We start from the raw sequence: 20,210 nt of genomic DNA, 5'->3' as shown, positions 1-20,210 counted from the left end.
TTTGGACTAGCTTTGTTCTGTAATCATGATGGTCGTGTACTCTCAGTGATCTGCCAGTTCCTGTATTTTCAGATCAGTCAGAAAGTTTCATCTTTATTTGTATATATCTTTCAAGCTGAGAATAGACTTGTCCTGCTTTTTTACACAGGTACACTGACATTTTCTACCATTTCTCTCTTGTTGTAGTCATAACGTTGTGACAAAGAGACACCCTATGACATAATCGACTGGATACAAAAGTCAAATACATTATTTTAGGGTCATCTATTAGTTTATATCTGAATTGTATGCTACTAATTGAGCATCTAAACTATTTAAGGTTAAAATGTCAATATAATAAAAGTCCTTCGGAGGTTTCTGTCTTGGGAAGTGGAAGTGAAGAGATGTAAATGATAGTGATAAGCCTTGACGATATGCAGCAGCACTGTGGTGGAACAGAGACAAGAAGCGGCCGTAAATTGCTCATTGTTTCCAGTTTCCTCCTGAGTAAATTGGGCTTGTATCTCTTCATCAGTTTACTTCTGGTTTCCTTGATTATGCAGACAAAACACAAATGTGGAGCGCGTCAGCTGAACTCAACAACAGCTGGCCTCCATGCAGTAGCTGAAATTGTAGAAGTCATACATTTAGAACTGGTAACATAAATTCAAGGATTTGGAAGTATCAGCTTAGGGTGCAGGCCAACATGACCTGAGGAGCAATGTGTTCACGAGCAAAGGAAAGAGAGCATTTTGTCTTTTAGCTCCTGCAGTTTTTGCATGGATGTAGTATGTAAGGTTGTATGTCATGTATGTCGTTACTCTGTCCACTCTACCTAGCCACATGTTTCCTAATAATGAACCATTGTAGGATGGCAGACTTGTACACTGTCCCACATCCAAAACAGGTTTGATCCTGCTTTGTGCTTTCCTTGGTAGCAGATGAGTGTCCTGTCAAAAAGCCCTTGAGCAAGACACTGGAACCTCTTTTCTCGGGACTAGGTGTGGAATCGAGTCTCTAATATGTAAAAGTGCAAAACAGCTGGTTCAAAAATGTAGTAAGTAGTGTAAATTACTGTTGAAATAATTACCAACCTTCACTTTGCTGCTAAATTGGCCCTGAAAACATTTAGAATTTTTCAACGTCATGTCAAGATGGTCATACATCAATGACACTGACTGCTGACTTAAAATAGTACCCTTTTACTCAGGTATGATGACACAGATGCCAATTAGCCCATTAGCCTCATATTAAAAAGCCGCTTTCATTATAGAGTTGGAAAAACCTAAATACATGTGATGCATGACATGTGATGAGAGATCTGTTGACAGTGGCTAAAACAAACATATCTGCTCTCATTTTGATAAACTGACAAACGTATTAAGTTGCAGGGAAAACGAGAATTAACCTGATGTTGTCTGGCTACAATGGCTTTGTGTGTGAGAAAAAAAAATAAATTAAAAAGTAAATAAAAAATGAATAGTCAGCCATTTAATTGGCAAGAAACTTCAATTATACCCATAGATGCGACCAAAAGTCAATAAAGGACAACTCAATAAAGCAATGCAATAATTAAAATGAATGATGATTTTATAGATTGCATTGCAAACAAGTTTATCAAAGTAATCCAGTTCCACCGTTTGACAGGTGAAGTGCCCTGCGGAAAATCTTTCAAAATCACAATATGTAATCACACCCTTTAAACTTTGAAATGAGCAACAGTAGCTCAAAGAAAACAAAGTAAAACTGGCACTTTGCCTTATTTTAATTCACAGTTTGATCTTTCCAGAAGATTATTTAGAAAGGCTAAATACTGGCTCTCAGATTCCTCACAATAAATTTAGTCTTCTGTGTGCCAGGCAGACCAAACGAGCTGAAGCATCAATCAAACAAGAGAAACTCTGACTCAAAGTCATCAGACCAGCGAGGGCTAAATGACACCCGCTGCTCCTGACCTTAACCTCTTGTATTCTGACATGAGCTTCACGACCTTTGATGACCTTGGTAGGGATCAAAGCTAAAAGTCTTTGGCCTGCCTCTCTGATAGATCTGGTCATACATCATTGTTGCACAGAGAAAAGAGAAAGCACTACCAAACTATTAAAATAAGAGGAGATGGAGGAAAATCTGTATGCCCCTATGCTGCTGATATTATATAATGAGCTTATAGGGATATTTTGAATTTTGAGATTTTTGAAGTGGATCTTTATGAGATGTTTATGTATTGTCAGTGTATTACATACAGTAGCTGATGGATGGAGTGCTCCCGGTTTGAAACAGACAGGGTGCACACGCTACAGGGGTTGGAATCAAAACGTATTTTAGCCACTTTAGAAAAGGCCTACCGAAAAAAATAATCAATATCAATATAAGTGGACGCTATATTGTGGGTATTTTCACCACGTTACCATGGTCACACAACTTTTCCTTTGGCACTACATTTTTCATCTGCCGCCAGTCAGCAAAAAGTGCTGTTACTAGCAGCTGTCACGCAATCCAACTGAAATGAAACTTCATATTGAAATCACACTCAATACAGTACCCACTTTGACTGATATTTTATTTTTTGAGTTTTTTTAAAGTAGTTAAAATATGTTTTGATATCAAACCTTACATATAGCATTGTAATGCTGAGATGTACACAAACTGGGAGCGTGCTGCCTGCCAGCTGCTGTATGCAATACACTGACATACATACTACATAAGTATCTCATATAGCCCCCTTTCCAAAATCCTGAGCTAATGGATGTCTTCCATGATAATTCTATATCAAATTAGGGTGGATGTGTGCTGATGAGTGTGCTGTGTGTGCATTATCGAACCGTTGTTGACATGGAGCTGCTTAGAGGGGTCCTGCTGACTTGTCACAGCTTACTACAGGCCTGAGATCAGTGTTTGAGTGAGTTTAACGTACACAGGAAAAGTAAAGCAGATAGAGAGAGAGCACCAAAGGAGAGAAGCCAAGTATGATTCACTGCAGAGCTGGTAAACTACAAAATACCACGCACCTTGATGACTTCAAATGATATAGAAAGCCGCAACAAAACCCCTCTAAGACCTTGAAAACACACACACACACACACACACACACACACACACACACACACACACACACACACACATAGCCCCTAGAATCAAACAGAAAACACTGACAGGTGGTGCCTCAAAATAATGCCTGCTCTTCCCGTATCTCTTTCCTCCCACCGACCCACCACTACCACCACCTCACCTCCCTCCAGCCCGCTCCTCCCCTCCACCCCTGCCCTGCCCCACCCCCCACCCCCCTCTCAGAGAGAGGTAGTCTTTAAGCAGAGGAATGCGGTGGTTTTTTAGCGGGGTGTGCATGTCGCCTCATGCCCACCCCAGGGTTCTCACGACGTTCCGTCTTGTTTTTAGCCCTAATTAGTGGCTGCTGGCAGTTTGGAAACAGATGTTTAAAACCCTGCAAAAGATTTTAGACTTCAAACACCGGGGCGGAAAGTAGAAAGAGATTCGCCCTTCCTCCGCCCCCCCTCTTCCTTCTCTCCTGTTCTGCCTCCTCCTACTTCTCTCCAGCAGGGCTGATTACAGAAATAATACTGTACACTGAGGAGGCACGAAAAATTAATGAGAAAGGGAGGTTTATTTACATTTGGTGTCAGCATATTACTAATGTTGTACATATGAAAGTTTACCAGCTGCTTGTTTACATTTGAAACAAACTAAATATTAATCACAGTCAGCAGGAAAAATAAACCAGGGTCTCCCCAAACATTCACTTATTTGTTGTGGGCCACCACTATAAAACACCTGCTGCCACATTTTCTATTTCTGGAGCTGGAATGTTTATTAGGACGACTATTGGAATTTATATACCGTTCAGTTATACATTGCACCACACTGTTGGAGCAGAGTGTACGCTGGGCACAGATGGAGTAGCAGTAAGGCATGCACATTGAAAGTGAGAATTACTGTTCATTCTGCTGCGTTTAAAAGTTTGCATTCGTTCTCATCCAAAAATATGATCTGATCAGCTCTGAGTGATAGAAATATCAATTATTCACCTGGTGAGTCACAAACTCCTGCTGAGGAAAAAGAGAACTCACATAGAGCTCCACCTGCACTGTGTTCAGGGACCCGCAAAAAACATCAGAATTTAGAGAGGGGTCACAGAATGATATAAAGGGACACATAGGTATTTAAGAGAAAAAAATAAAATAAAATGAACTTTGCTGTCGTTGTGGTTGCCCCCACCTCCCCTCTTATCAGCTACCACCAGACATACAATTTATTTCTGTAGGAAACACATTTACACATCAAACATTTACATTGTTCGATAAATTCCCTGCAAACTAATAATAAAGCATGTAAATGTATTTCTTTTCTAACCTAATATCAATTGAAGTCTTTTTATTTAATTGATTCTTTATCCTTTTATTTTTCTTCATATTATTGTGAATCCATAACTTTCAAGTAGTCAGAATTCTGCCTTTCCTTTACTTGATGCACAATTTAACCTTCAATACGTGAAGGTTGTGAACCAAAACAGACTACTGTTCAGCAGTCCATAAGAGCAGTTTTAAAAAGTCTCACAACATGTTTAAAGTGGCTGCTTGTGACACTTCACGAGGGCAGTAAATTTCTTGGCCAAGTCTCAATGTTTTTCTCAATCGTTTTGGGAGCACACCTCATAACAAATGCTTGGCACACCTTCCCCTGTTCATGTTGCACAGCTTAGAGCCATGCAAAGGTTCTGTTGAGTCCTGTCTGTTCATTAGGCAGGTGGTGACAGTGCTGGCTACGCAACAGTCTGCCGTGTTACTGGCAAACGCTGTCTGGTAATTACAATTTACCATCAGGGCCTGACTTCAGGGGAGTAAGGAGAGATGGTAGACCTGATTTCAGGAAGGAAACTATACATTTCAATTTCTTTTGACAACCTTTTCAAAATTTGTAATAAAGCCAGTCTGCTTTTAAATACTTGGAACTAATTTTGAACATTCGAGCCATTTGCCCCAACTCTCTCCAAATCATTTGCAGGGGTTATGATCATGAAGGCACTTGTGTCTTTGGTATTTTGTTGACTCTTAGTGATCTTAATAGAACCAGTGTGGGAGTGGATGTGGACAGGGGATTTAAATCAAATCCTTTAGATCTGATTGGATCACTGATTACATTGATATATTACACAACAGCCATGCTCTTTGGGAAATGTAAACATTTTTATGGTGCTGCTAAACCCAAAAGCTAATGGTAAATTGTGGTTCTATATAATGGGTGGGGTAAACTAGCCATGAAGTGCATTTGATTGGATTAAGATGAGTCATCACAATATTACGGGAAGAGAAAAGATGGGGGTTTTAATGTTATTGGTATATTTTGCATACACTTGTTAACACAGAGACACAGGCCTAGGATTTGGAAAATGTATTTCAAAAATTACTGGGATTTGAATTTGCTCAGCATGTTAAGACACTGATGCAAAGGCTCATTTTATACACAGCCATAGAATTGTGAGCATATATTGTGACACAAATCCAAATTGTGGAGGAGGCAAACCCTCTATAGACAGTCCCTCTATATGATTATAAATGCCCATTGCCAAATGCCAGGCGAAAATGCAAGCTTTGTTTTATGGTTCCCCCAGGACAAAAAACATACAGCAGCTGAATATGTTAACCCATCATAGGCTTATTGAATTCATATTTTATTCACATTTGTATACTTTTCTTGTATCCATTGTACAAGATACATCAGTTTTCTCTTGGCACCAGCTGCCACAGGTTAGAATTTATTGAAAAGTACTGAATGCAATGTTCAGTTGCAAAAGAAAATACTTGTGGTTGGACTGATTCAAAAATGTAATAACCTCAGCCACCTGCCACTCACATGTGAGATAAATGTGGTAAGAAATTATAAGCCACCAACTGTCAATGTTTTGCTTTGTTATGAAAAAAAAGGATGTTTAGGTAATTGGAGACCCATTTTGCATGAACCAAGACCAGGAGCAGACTGGTTACAAAAAACAGCCCTGGAATTTACTGTCAACCGGATCCAATTTAATACACCAAGATCAAACTGACACAAAAACTTTGTCTATGAAGAAATGATGAATTTAAAAAAAACCAAACAAACCACAAATCCATTATTTCCCAACCGGCACCAGATATCAATATGATGCCAGAAAGATGTAGGACTCTTATGTCAGATACAAATCAAATTCTGGTTGAAATGAAAATCCAGGTGATGATATTTTCAATTTCTAAAGGCATTATAATTTCATTTTGTGTGGACTTTAGCACTATGACTTTTTGCAGATGTTGCATTTTGGTGTTGATACCTTATGAATAAATGTTGCTATTCTGCGTCAGGATGAACATGTTGGATTTTGCTTACTTAACAACTTTAAACCAACAAAATATCATCAGTTTTCTATTTCACATTGACATTTGCGTTAGTTTATATTTAATTTTGTTCACCGGACATAAAACCTAAATTCAACAAACACAATACAATACTAACAATATTGGTGGTCAGTTGGGTTTATATTGGTTGTTCTAGGCCAGTGTTTCTCATACCTGTCATTCACGACCACTTCTGCAACACAGCTGATTCCAATGATCAGCCTGTCATCAAGCTACTTCAGGAGTTCATAACAAGTTGAGAATTTGAATCAGCTGTGTTCTAGCAGTAAGAGATATAAAACATGGAACAAAGAAGAAAGGCTACATAATTCTAACAAGTGCTAAATACTTTGTGTCAGTTCTGATGAAACTTCTACTGTCTATAAGTTCTATTTCCTATTGCACCAACCATATTGTTGCTACAGTGAGATGACCTATTGAAAATCTATTTAATGCCATGGATGGGAAAAAAGGAAAGGCCCTCACAAGACCAACCCCCTGGGAATATTCTCAAACTTCTTGATGGCCAGTTCGCGTGCTCAAGATACAGCATTACTTCACTAGGGCACTGTACACAGCATTGTATACAGCCTCCTGTAAAAGTGATTTAAACCATAATGAATCAAGAGCAGCTTGATCCAAACCAGCAATAATGGGTATCCTTGGATCCTTTTATGCCTAATTTAACCTTGCGATGATAAACTGCTCTGGAGAGCCCATTCACATTAATTCATTGACTCAGAACCCACACAAAAAGCAAAGTGTGTTTGATCAAAAATAGCAACATTAGTGTGGGGTTAGTCCTGTTCTCCTTAGAGGCCCTTTCATATCATCAGTGGTGTGCAGGGCATTCCACAGTCCTGACAGTACAGCAGCAGAGCATTTGATCTGACCCACCACATACTATTCACACACCAACACGCAAACATACACACACATATGTGCATATGTACACACCTCTCCTTTACTCACACACATGTAAATATACACAGAGGCAAATGTTTCATAGTAAAAGCTCAGCAGGTGGAAGTGCTTATGCTGGTAATAACATTTTATTAGAGTCTCTAAATAAGGGCTGTGGACATTGTGTGCAATTAACAGTGAGTGAGAACACACACACACACACACACACACACACGCACACACACACACACACACACTTGTTTTGATCTAGTTCTCCCTGTATACTGTATACAGTACTATACGATATGCTTTTGCTCGGTAATTGTATGTCATTGTGTTTGCATGTGTGGGTATGTATTTGTCTGCGTTTGCTTAACTGTTCTTTTGAAGCGAGGCGTTTGATTTGTTTAAAGTGATGTCTGGGCTTAATGTGCTGCTGTGGGATTTGTTTGTGTGCTTTGATATCGCCTTGGCTTTCTGCTTGGCTTTAAAGGTCCTTTAGTAGATTGTCTTTGAACTGAGAAACACAAGGCGGCATGCAGACCAAGCCTGCTGTTTATCAGCAAGAGGGTCGATTGTAGGACACGCAGACATTAGATTAGGATTTTCCCAAACGCGGTTAGTGGTGATGACACAGGGATTGGCCAGCGATTAAATTCAATGCGCCTGACAAAACAGGAATAAGGCATAAATTATGTGTACTGTACTGATACCAAGCAGCAGGTTATGACTGGAAATTAAGTTGCCTAGCGCCTTTGCGACAGCATGGGGAATATTTAATGTATCATATAAGTCTTATATTGCAAAAAGTGTTGGTTATGAATGCAGATTAACAATGAGCACAATTTAATGCATTTTACACTTAATAACAAATTTTAAAGCATTTTGTCATCTTACTTGCTTACACATATTTATTTGCAAGATTACAAAGGGATGGGATCACATATTTAAAGCAAAAAAAAATTTCTGGTGTGGGATTCCTCATTAATGTTGTTACAACACAGACAAGCAGCACATTGCTCAATTTCTCATTGGCCTCCCGCCTCCAGAGATTGGTGGTGTTATGTGTGTCATGCCAGAGGACTTTCCCACTACAAAAAAAGCTTTGCTGTGCTGTAAGTCATCACCAACCTCTTCATTACCATTGAGTCAGTGCTGACTCAACCAAGTCTTGATATTCGGTCAGAATGACAAAATCAGCTTTTAACATCAGGCTTTAAACAGTGTGGTAACACTTCACCTTTGGCATACTCAAGTTATGTGTCACAGTTTTCAGCATGGCGGGGCTGCAACAGGCACTTGCACACTTTGAAAAACTGCCTCATTTAGTTTGTGTGTTCTAGAAAATAATCACTTTAATTACTGATTATTCCTATAGGGAATATGTTAAATCACCTGTTTTGAATGCTATCACTTAATTGAATGGGCATTATCAGTGGTTATCAGCCAAATAGAAATGGGTTAGAAGAGGCTGCACCTACTAGTATGTTCAATAATGCTGTTATCAGATAACTGTTTATTGTTTGGTGGCAGCCTCTAGTGGTTGTAATAATTATGAGAGAAGCAAAGGAGGAAGTCTGGTGATGTAATGTCTAAAGTATAGTACAGAGATTGATAAACAAACAGGACATTTACCCAGGGGAGACGGTTTGTCCCTCTTGTGAAACTAAAAGTCAACGTTGACTTATTTTACAGGACGTGTAAATTCCTCCCATTACATAATGTTACATTACATAACAAGCGTAACTTTTTTAGATCAAATTATGATCTCTATGCAAAACCTGATCACTTGAACCTAAAGCTAACACAACTGAAAATGAAACCTCTCAAACTTGCTCCCGATGACAACTGAAACTGACAACGACAATTTAATGGGCTGATAAAAGCCTTTTGAACCTAGTAGCTGTAGCAGGCCCTTCTAACCCATATCTATGAGGCAGATAACCACTGATAATGCCCATTCAGTCAAGTGGTAAAATATGAAAAAGGTGATTATACATGTGCACAAAAGTTGATTGGAAAAATACTGTACGTTTAAAAATAATTTTAACATAAAACAAATGATCAAGAAAGAAAGAAAAATACAGTTGATAGACTTAAATAGTAACTGACAGACAGACTTAATCAGTTCAAAAGAAAAAAAAGGGGGAGAACATGTGAGAGTACAGTTGTCTTGTTTGTCAAGTGCTGAAACTAGTTGAAATGTTTGCTGTTCAATTCCTGCATGTGTCACCTGTCATCAACCTTTTTACTAGCAAGCTGGTATTGTTTTCACTGGCTGTGTGTGTGTGTGTGTGTGTGTCATCATGGTAAAATGTGGTCCTGGTGATAGCAATTACAGCAGGAACTACCAAAGAAGCAGTTTTCAGTGGTTTGCCAGATGTTTGTCTTTCTATCTGCCTGTGGAAAGATACAGTAAAATTACAACCATGCAAAACTTTACAGGTATGCAAAATTAAGGCCAGGTTCTAAATTGGGCATGATCCGAGCAAGGGTGCTGGAAGTATGGCCCCCTTACTTTAAATTGCAGATCACAGGATGGGCTCTAGCTTTCTCTGCTCTTGTTTTCTGGACTTCTGAATCTGCCTGCTGTTTGTTTTCCAGTAAAACCAAAGCATCAGATTGTGGTATCAAGGGCAGACATCAACTCTGATCTTTAGTTAACTTCATCCACTCTTCCTCATTGCATGGTAGTCTGCTGTGCTCTACTCCAGCATGCTGCACTATTTGCCCGTCTACTGTATTATGTAGCCTGCAGTCCTAATCTGCCACCAACATGTTGTATTTGATCTCTGTCTGGGGTTGTTTTATGACGCCTCTGTCTTACTCTCTAAGCCAATTAAAACTTGCCAGATGTTTGTTTTTAACTGTGGTCCGCCATTGACTCTGAAGCAATTACATCTCTCAGTGTAATGTAAGCCAGCATGTAAGCAGTGGAATAGCATTAGCAGTTTCCCTTGTTTTTATCTAGTAACAAGTATTTTCAAAGAAGTTTTTTAACTTAACATTCAGATCATTACTCCGCCTAACTTACTTTGAAATGACTGTAATGGGACATGGACTGTATCATTGTCGCTAGTTTCATCCATAAAACATCAGCTCTTTTCCTCGTTTAACATTTTATTCTTCTCAAAGCCAGACTTCAGGACACCACTGAGTCTCCGCTCACATTAACATGCACCATCGTAGCTGACAGTAAGTGTGTTATGCAAAGCGTTCTTTTCAAACAAGCTTTTTATAGCTCATATAAAGTGAGTCAAGCTGTGCGAGATGTACAATATTTGTATATTTCCCAGTTTACACTGCCAAGACAATCACAGCTGATGACAGGTTAGATAGGATTTCTGATGACAATCTAATCTATGTGGCTAATAGCAGCAGGACATGATGACTGAGTCTCGAGTGTCAGCGAGATGATTTTTAATAACACCTACACACTCTCTCACACACAGCCTTTGTGTATCAAGCGGTGTAGGGACAGCAAAGAGATAATCTAAAGATCATCTCCCCCCGTCATCTTCTTTTCCTCTCTTGTTTCCTCTCCCCTCCCCTCTGCATTTATAACCCCTTCAGCTCCGCCACCCAGCCCCGAGTGTCCCTGGGGCTAATTTTCAAGATCTACAACAGGGCAACAATAAATCACTGCATTACGTTTTGCTCCCTTTTTCCACAGTAGACAGTTATCATAAACACAGACAAAGAAACAGACACGCAACATTTTTTGGTGCTGTCTCTTTCCCTTTGTCAGTCATAGCCCCAGGTACTGATGAGAAGGAACAGGAAGAAACCAGAAAATTCCAAAGCTCTTATCTGATCATCAATAACCAGTCAGAAGCTTGAAAAATACAGTCAAACTAATTACTGAAGATCAGTAAAGCCTAAAATCATTATTTTTTCTGACTAACATCTTCTAACTTCTAATTTGCACACTGCACTTCATTTGACCAGGTTTCTTTATTTTGTCACTCTTTGAAAAGAAATCAGCACTCCACTTCTCTCCGTTTGAACAAAAAGGAAAGGAGACACATTGGTAAAAAATCAACCAATAAAATTATTTGTTAACTAAAAGTAACCCAAACAAATCCAAACAAATTGCACAAGTAGGTAAGAGAAATCTGTACGTGGAAGTCCACTACCAACAAGAACGTGTTGGTAGGGAGCGGCTGGGTGAAAATGTGCTGTAAGGGTGTTGTGCTGCAAAAAACAAAGGGAGCAAAGGTGGGGTAAGGAGGTCTGCCAGCGACAGACTGACTGCTGCTCTTCTTATGTGCATGGGGCACACCGGGCCAAGGTGTATCCCATGCCACTCAATTGGGCTCATTAACTCAGCTGCCCTGGAGTGACAAAACAATCAGCACTAGCAGAGGAAACAAGCAGAAGGGCTGTCACACCTGTTTGGGGTCTGGCCTGTACCTGAGGAATACATTTTTTCCCCATGCACAACATAATAGTCACCCACAGTTATGTTCTTTTGTTGAGGTTTTAGGAGACTGCAGACTTTTATTAAGCTTCGCCCAGTCAGAGCTCAGGGTGTGCAGCATTTATGTGTTTAATGGATTATCCATGAAACAGATCTCACAGTTGTTATTCCTTTGATGTTGAATATGTTAATTTTTAAATAGTGTGGTATTCCTCTTTGAATGTTGTTGCAGGCCTCGTCACTGGTTAAAACGTCAGACTTTAGCTGAGTAGCAACAAGTTGTAAATCTGACTGACTGTGTTTGACAGAATACTTCCAACTTATGGATGCAACATTATCCTTATATAGTGATGAATTAGAAACCACAAGCTATTGGGCTACGTTTAGCTAATTCCTGCAACACTTCTGTTGCTATGCCTGTCAAGCTTTCTTGGCCCCCACAGCACATACAGAAGCAGATTTAGTAGCCTACAACTTACAATATTCTTGTTCTTAGAATGAGGACTAATTTAAGTCTAGCAAACTTGATGCATTACATACTAGGGTTTTCAGAGTGCAAACTTCTCAAAATCCAATCAAGAACAAAACAAAGCTGCCAAAGATGACCTAAACTATTACTTTAGCTAGTAGCCCACGTGCTAATGATCTCAATTTTATGTTAAGACAGCAAGCTGTTGAATTTCTTAGGCGTATGCTCGTGTGTTTAAGGTTTTGAAAAAGAAAACAATGACACTACCTTCTAGACTCTTTAAATGCATTTTTTTTTACTACAGCGTGGTACACACTGCTTTAGCATGTGTACAAATATCCACTGGCCTGCCATGCGTAGTTGAGCTAAGCTGTGATTGGACAATTGCTGCTGGGTGGAGGAGTTTAGAAAACAGTCAGTTGCATTTATCTGCATTCTGAACAGGCATGGAAGCCAGATATGTTGTACTGCTGGAGGCATCACAATTTAAGTGAGATTTCCATATGCTGTTTTTGCCCCAGGGAAATATTTTCTCTCTGATATACATATACTTGAGTCATGGTTCTGTGGTTCATAATGTCCCAGAACAATTTAGTTTTTTTTTCCTCCTGACAAAATATGAAGAAAACTGTCAGTAGATATAACACTTTTACTCCGTTTTTGTTGTTTTAGTGCCCTTTGAAACCCCTATCCTGCTGTGAATGTACCTTCAAACAGAAGCAATGTGGATGCAATTATGACTCCTGGGTCAGTTTGTCCCTTTAAGGTTTAAGTGGGTTGGAGAGTTTTATGATTACAGACTCTGCTGTGTGTTTAAGGCCAGCACGTTTGTGATTCTGGGGTTGCCTCTGCCCCTATGTAAAAACTGAACCCAAGGCTGCAATCTGAACTCAGCGCAAGTGCTGTTTGAGCTATTATAATGTTGTTTACTATAAAGTCTTACAGCCACTCCTCACCACAGATCACAGCTTCTTCAAACTGGGTTTTCAACACTCCCAATAACAGTAGAGCCATGTTTACCCAAAATGCATACTTTATAGTCACTTTTTGTTTTCCAATTACCCGTTATGAGCAAAACGTAGAATGAAAAAACATATTTTGTATTATTTAGGGTAATTCTTTTTTTTTTTTAACCATCAAAATTACTCAAAACATTTTGTTTTTTTAAAGGTCCATTGTGTAGGATTTAAGTGGGATATTTTGGCAGAAACTGAAGATAATAGCCCTCAATAAGTATGATTTATTCTGTGTATAATCACCTGGAAATAAGAATTGTTGTTTTTTGTTGTCTTAGGATGAGCCGTTTGAATCTACATAGACCAGTCCATGGAGATTACCATGTTCACCGACAAATTCCTACAGTAGCCTAGAATGGGCAAACCAAACATTAGCTCTAGATAGGGCCATTTGGTTTTTTGTATTTATGTGTTGGCCACTGTAGTTAGCAGCTCCACCCTTATTTATTTATTTATTTTTTATGTGAAACTGCTTTATTCAGTTCTTTTACTGGTTTAAATTACTCGGTCTGTCAATTTGGTGAGGAAGAGACCTGTACTGATAGGCTCCAGTAAAAGCCTCCTGAACATCTGGGTCTGAAGTTTTCAGAGAAAAAAGGTGAGCACACATTAGCAGGTGCTTGGCTTACAGCCCTTCTCCGACATGCAAACAGCATTGGATAAACACTGATTTGTAACATGAAATGGCTTTATTCAGTGTTTTTACCAGTTTAAATGACCAGGTCCATTATTTTTGGAGAGGAAGAGATCCTCTGGGAATAATTTGACTCCTGGTAGAAAACCTCCTGAACACTGAACAATGAAGGAATTATGAATTTCAGATGGTTGTAATCTGCAGTCCTCTTATCCCCCTACATTACACATGCTGTTCCTTTAAATGCTCTATTACTGGTGGATTAGTAAAGTGATAGTGACACTAACATTTCTTAGTGTATGCATATATTTACAGATTGTATACATCTGTCTAAGTAAGAAACACACATTTACATTATCAAACTCAAACTCTATGAACACATTTGCAGTGCCCTCCATTCTGAGCAGTATTTCTTTATTTGTTGCAGCTCCAACCTTCCCTGCTTCACAGTCAAATTTTTAAAATTTTATTTTGTTTCTTTTTTTAAAATACTGTGACTGATCATTATTACCTTTGGCAGAAACAAGAGGGAATTCTTTTGCTGCTCTTTCGAACATGTTCGTTCCAGCCAGATGAGTCAAGTGAGTCCATTTAGCGCTATTACATTGTCTCATCCACCTCGCTGCTTATTCATGCTCCAGAACAAGGGAACATGTTTTTTTTTTTTTGCTTCTTTACTCTGCTCAACTGGAAAACCCATAAGACAGCATGCAATAGAGCCTTCCAGCACGCAAACCAAGCCCTCAACAACTTGTTCAAGCGGCCTCTAAAGTAAATGGAAGCAAAAAAGGAAACAGGACAAGTGAAGTGTCTGATTTTGGCTTTGGCCCAAGGTGACTTAGACTTTAAAATGTGCAAAACTGGATGGTCGCACTCAGTGGATATCTCACCTATCTCTGTTGTTTTTTTGGGCTTTTTCCCTGCATAACTTTAACAAGTCAAATCATTTGTTTGATGCTCCTCTTAGTATAGTTCCAAGTTCTGAAGCAAAGAAAGTACCAAAAACACACATATGTTCAATCATAAGCACATAGGCTGTACAACACATACACAATAAACTCCTGTACTCATCTCTTAGTATCGGTCTTACCCGTGGCTCACCATTTCTGTCCCAGTCTATGTGGATGACACAGAACGTGTGGGTGACAGTCTGGGGATTAGCATTATTGTTAACACATGTGTGGAATGTGTTGAATTGTGCAAGTGTCCGGCGTGTGTGTGTGTGTGTGTGTGTGTGTGTGTGTGTGTGTGTGTGTGTGTTGATAGGGGCGGCAACAGCAGCAGCATCTGTCAGTACTCTGGGTGGCCTGGTGTTCCTGTTGGTAATTGGATCTTAAAGTTTAGAGCAGTCGATGACTGATAAGCACACACGCATGCACACACACTCACACACACACACACACAAATACATAGCCTTGAGGAAATATGACTGAGAAAGACAGGATTCATGCCATATGGGATGTACGTGTGTATGAGTGTGTATGCTGCTGCTGAAAGGGATGGGTAGTTCTTGTGTTGGTCATGCTCTAATGGATTGTTTTGTGTTTATGCTTGTTTATGCATGCAGATGTACTGTAGACATCAGTGATGTTCTTTCAGACTTTAAAGGTCCAGTGTGTAGGATTTAAGTAGATCTATTGGCAATATATATATATATATATATATATATATATACGATTCACAAGTTTTCATTAGTTAATGATCACCTTTCATTTCGCAATGAGTCCTTCATATCTACATCAGAAGCAGGTCCTCTCTCTTGTTGCACCACTGTGTTTTTACTGTAGCCTAGAATGGACAAATCAAAACACTGGCTCCTTTTACTTCCTTTTTTTTTTCTTTTAACTTTAGGTGAGGGGTGAGCAGAGGGGTATTCAGTTGGTTGCAATCTGTAACCTCACTGCTGGATGCCACTAAATATTACACACTGCTCCTTTAAAAAGCCTAAGATTTAAATTGACAGTACACCCCCAAATCAGTAACACATATTTTTCCTCTAAGCTGTAGTGGCTTTTATTCATCTAGATTGTTGGGTTGAGTTGTGAAGATATTGGCCGTAGAGTTGTCTGCCTTCTCTCCAATATAATGGGACTAGATGGCAAAAAAATAAATTAATTTAAAAAATATAACGGCAATGTCTCAGTCAAGATAATCAAGTTCCTCAAGATAATCCACAGACCTTACTCTGAGCAGTTTTGTGAAGGAACTTTTTGCATCTAGCACCACTGAGCTAACTAACGTTACAGCTGAGCCGAGGAGGACATTATCAATATTTATCTTGCGCACCATCACAAGCATGAGCATCTTGTCCATGAGTAAATACATGCTTCCTTCTGTGCAATGGTTCGGTTGGTGGATTTAGTTCAGTAGAAAGAAAGTAGTTCCAGTGAAACTGCTCATGACAAGGTCTGTGGATTATCCCAAGTAACCAGGTCATGATTTCTGGAAAGCGACATTGCTGTTGAGTTTTTCCAAATGTATTTTTTTGCCGCTTTGAGCACCACAAGCTGAGTGACATCTAGTTCCATTATACTGGAGAGAAGGCAGATATGGCCAATGTCACCAACACTCAGCAACTCACACCAAAACAATCTAGACTGATAAACAGCACTAAAGATAACAATAAAAACATGTATTTTTGATTTCAGGGTAAACTGTTCCTTTAAATGGTAGTATTTTGCTAAAAATACTAGTACGACTACTCTAATGTGAAGCTACATGTATGTTATGTGTGGAGTCATTTAGCTGATGCCAAAAGATGAATAATGACACTACTGTCTGTTTGGGAAATGCCTGCATCCATCTGGGTTATTTGATATCAGTATGTTTGACAACAGGCTCAGAGTCAGACCACCTGGATTGTTAAATGCGGGACTAATATACCTTTCAGGGTATTATGTGTCATTCACTATTCGCTGGAATTAGAAGAACAAACAATTTTTTTTTAAAAAAGCCAGTTTGAAATATGACATGCAGTCTGCACCAGACTGTACCTGTATATATTAAACTTTATATGTAGCCAGTAATCAGGGAAGTCATTAATCCGTCTCATTTTCTCCCCTCCCTCCTCCTCTCACTTCCTTGCCCCATCCCACTCTCTCTTTTTGTCTGCCTCCATATGTGTTTTTTTCTCAGGTGGTGCTCGACCACATGAGAAGGAAATGCAAGTGCCACGGGACATCAGGGAGCTGCCAGCTGAAGACCTGCTGGCAGGTCACCCCAGAGTTCCGGGTGGTGGGCTCAATCCTCAAAGAGCGCTTCCACATTGCCACGCTCATCAAGGCTCACAACCGAAACACAGGACAGCTTGACCATTCTAACCACAACAACAACCACCACAACCACCATAACCATCACAACCACCACAACCACCACCACCATCACCACCATCAGAACAACCACCACAATCACCACCACCACACGCACCGGCGGCGGCCGAACATCAATGAGCTGGTCTACTTTGAAAAGTCGCCGGACTTCTGCGAGCGGGACCTGGGGTCAGATTCGGCAGGGACGCAGGGTCGGATCTGCAACAAGACCAGCCCCGGCATGGACAACTGTGAGAGTCTGTGCTGTGGGAGAGGCCACAACATCCTGCAGCAGACGCGGAGTGAACGCTGCAACTGCAAGTTTCACTGGTGCTGCTACGTGGTGTGCGAAGAGTGCAGGATAACAGAGTGGGTCAGTGTCTGTAAATGAAGAAACACACACTAAAAGACTGTAAAGAAAACAAAGAAATAGACTTTTTTTTTTAAATCAAGGCTGTTAATTTGAAAGGGGAATATGACTTTTAATATATGTGCCCCTGACCTTTTTGCAGTGGACTGCTGTTTTCCAGAGGAGCAGGGACAGGGTGCAAAGCAGTTGAGCCAGCAGAAAGATAGACGTGCATGTTGGTAAAGAGCGTGCACATGAGGCATTTGTCTAAAGCTGCCAGAAAGCTTGGACGTTTACTGCCTTCCTCTTGAGACAAAGGAACTTAGTTAAATCAGATAAATCTGAAAAGCTCCAAATATGAAATCTGAGAGGCTCAGAAAACAACTAAACATTGTTGTTTCATGTAGACTGACATACGGCTGCATGAGATGAGCAGAGAGTTACGAGTAAGCGGTAGATTGCATGCAGAATGAAAATAATATTGCTTCATAGCACCAGCAGTATATAAGGTGGAAAGGCTGAGACAAATAAAGACCTTTTCACACATCAGGATTTCACGATGCACAAGATTTGGCACAGCACAATACACCTGGAGCACTTAAGGATTTAGTGCCTTGTTCAAGGGCAGTTCAGAAGTTTCGATGTTTATAGCAACCATCATGTTACACCTATAGGAATACAGCAGGGATCAAATGACACTCTGTAGATGTATCAGTCAATGTTACTTTGTTGTGTGCATAATGTGTAGTCCTGCTAACAGTGATGACACCCCTCAGTTAAAAACATTCACACAGGTCCCAAGACAGACTGGACTATTTGAATTACAAAGTTCCCTTAAAGGGGCAAACTTTTTTAAGAGGATGTAACTGATAGTGTGAATGTTGGTACGATTCGTTATATCTAACACATTCTTATTCCGACTCATCAAATATCGTTGCTTGGCCTGTGCCCTTCACATCTACATATGATGCACTAGGTAGAGTGGCTTTTTGTTGTTAATGCTTCAGGACAGTGTGTCAATTTATGCCTGGTAACTGCATATTGTCCAAAATACACTTCCATTTTCACAGGAACTGTACAGTAACTACAAGTATGTGGTTAGATATAGAAAAAACAAAACAATGGTTTGGTTCACCTCCCCTCCTAAACCCGTTATAGGGACTTTACAGCTCCTTATATTATGTTGTTACTGACTGCGTTTCAAATTAACACTGTTTAGCTACAAATCATAATTCGGTGACAGGTTCTGTCCGGCTGAATTATTAACTGATGCCACCCAGCAGTGTAGCATATTGCCACGAGAAGTGCTCTCCTGCTACCCTAACCCAGTGAAAAAGGTGGCTTTTGGTGTCGTGTGATGCTGAAATCACTGACCAAGCGACGATATTTGACGAGTTTGGAATCAGCACGGTCATATCAGACCCTTAGAACTGAGTTTCCTTCCCTCTAACGGAGGTTCTTAAAATAAAATCCACACAAATCAGCTTCCAATAGAGAAAGGACCAGCACTATCCCTTAAAGGATAATTTTGTGAATCCATTTGAAACCATTGCTCGTATTATAATATGAAAAGTATATTACCCTAAAACAGAGCACAGATACATTATCCTGAGGTATCCAAAATGTTACATGTGTTGTTTGTGTTGTGTGTATAATGTAAGAGGACTGTCATGGTAATGTGCACAGTAGACCTTCATTGAACAAGTTTTCATCTTCAGCACCATATGAACAGCATTGTTAATATAACTGAATAATGCTGCACAAATACATAAATAAATTTAAAGTGCCTCAGAAAACTGAGTGCACGTGAACAAGCTTCGGTTCCTCACACCATAAAGCTGCCATCAGTCAAAGTGTTTCCTGTTTTGTGATGTAACATACTGTGTGTGACACTGTAAGCTTCTTGTGGTATATCAACACTCACCTTCTTCACACGTCTTCGATGTGTGCAGATAGGGATATTCTGATGTCAACTTCAAGGTATGTAAGTAGCAAAGTTGATATGTGTTCCTGCCTATGCAGATTTTGAAGATCATATTTGGTCTTGAGAAACATGTATGAGTGAGGCTCCTTATCAGACAGTGTAATTTATTTCAGACAAATATGTTTCTGTGTTGAAAGCAGAGTAGAAAAAAATCTGGAATTGTGCTTCCAGTGTAATAGATTATTTTGATCCTGATAAGTGGTTTGCACATACAGAACTGTGTCCAGGAAAACTCTGGGAGATATCAGCAATATGCATTTTTTTCATGTCATAAATGTATGTATGTATGTATTTTTATGTTTTAATATGGTTATTATCTAAGTTATTTTATTTTTGTGGATAACTTAATATTTGTAAGACAATAAAGACAGACCATGATACTGAAAGGGACTTTAATGTGATGAATAATAAAATACATGAAAGCAGTGTGTTTGGTAAGAGAACCGTTTTATGTTCATTTTGTCAGCTGTTGTCAGCACACAACACAAGGTTACTACAGAGGTCATAGTTTTCTTCCAGTCTATTGGAATACATAGCATATATTCCGGTTATAATCATTACTTTATTTTGTACTAACGTTATTTTGTACGGGTAAAAAAATAATACCTTCTTCATTGCTGATTACGCCAATATTAGCGAAACATTTAGTCACAAAGGAATCAGGCAAAGTTATAATAAAAACTAATATGCTACATTAGGTAGAGCTACAGCTACAGTATGTACCTGAAATGCTCTCACATTTGATAATTTAACATTTGATAATAT

General features: G+C 39.4%; 1 protein-coding gene across 1 annotated transcript in view; it reads left to right on the top strand.

Moving 5' to 3' along the window:
- Positions 1-19,871, top strand: part of wnt10a (wingless-type MMTV integration site family, member 10a) — a 31,310-nt gene extending 11,439 nt beyond the window's left edge. The window contains exon 4 of the mRNA XM_042495037.2: positions 16,940-19,871. Within this exon, the coding sequence (XP_042350971.1) occupies positions 16,940-17,503 (564 nt within the window). The 3' untranslated portion in view covers positions 17,504-19,871. The remainder of the gene's footprint in view (positions 1-16,939) is intronic.
- The last annotated feature ends 339 nt before the right edge of the window (positions 19,872-20,210 follow it).

This window comes from Plectropomus leopardus, chromosome 10, assembly GCF_026936395.1.
Source record: "Plectropomus leopardus strain MGB_pleo_1.0 chromosome 10, ASM2693639v1, whole genome shotgun sequence".
NCBI lineage: Eukaryota > Metazoa > Chordata > Actinopteri > Perciformes > Serranidae > Plectropomus > Plectropomus leopardus.
This window is presented reverse-complemented; position numbering and strand designations above follow the sequence as displayed.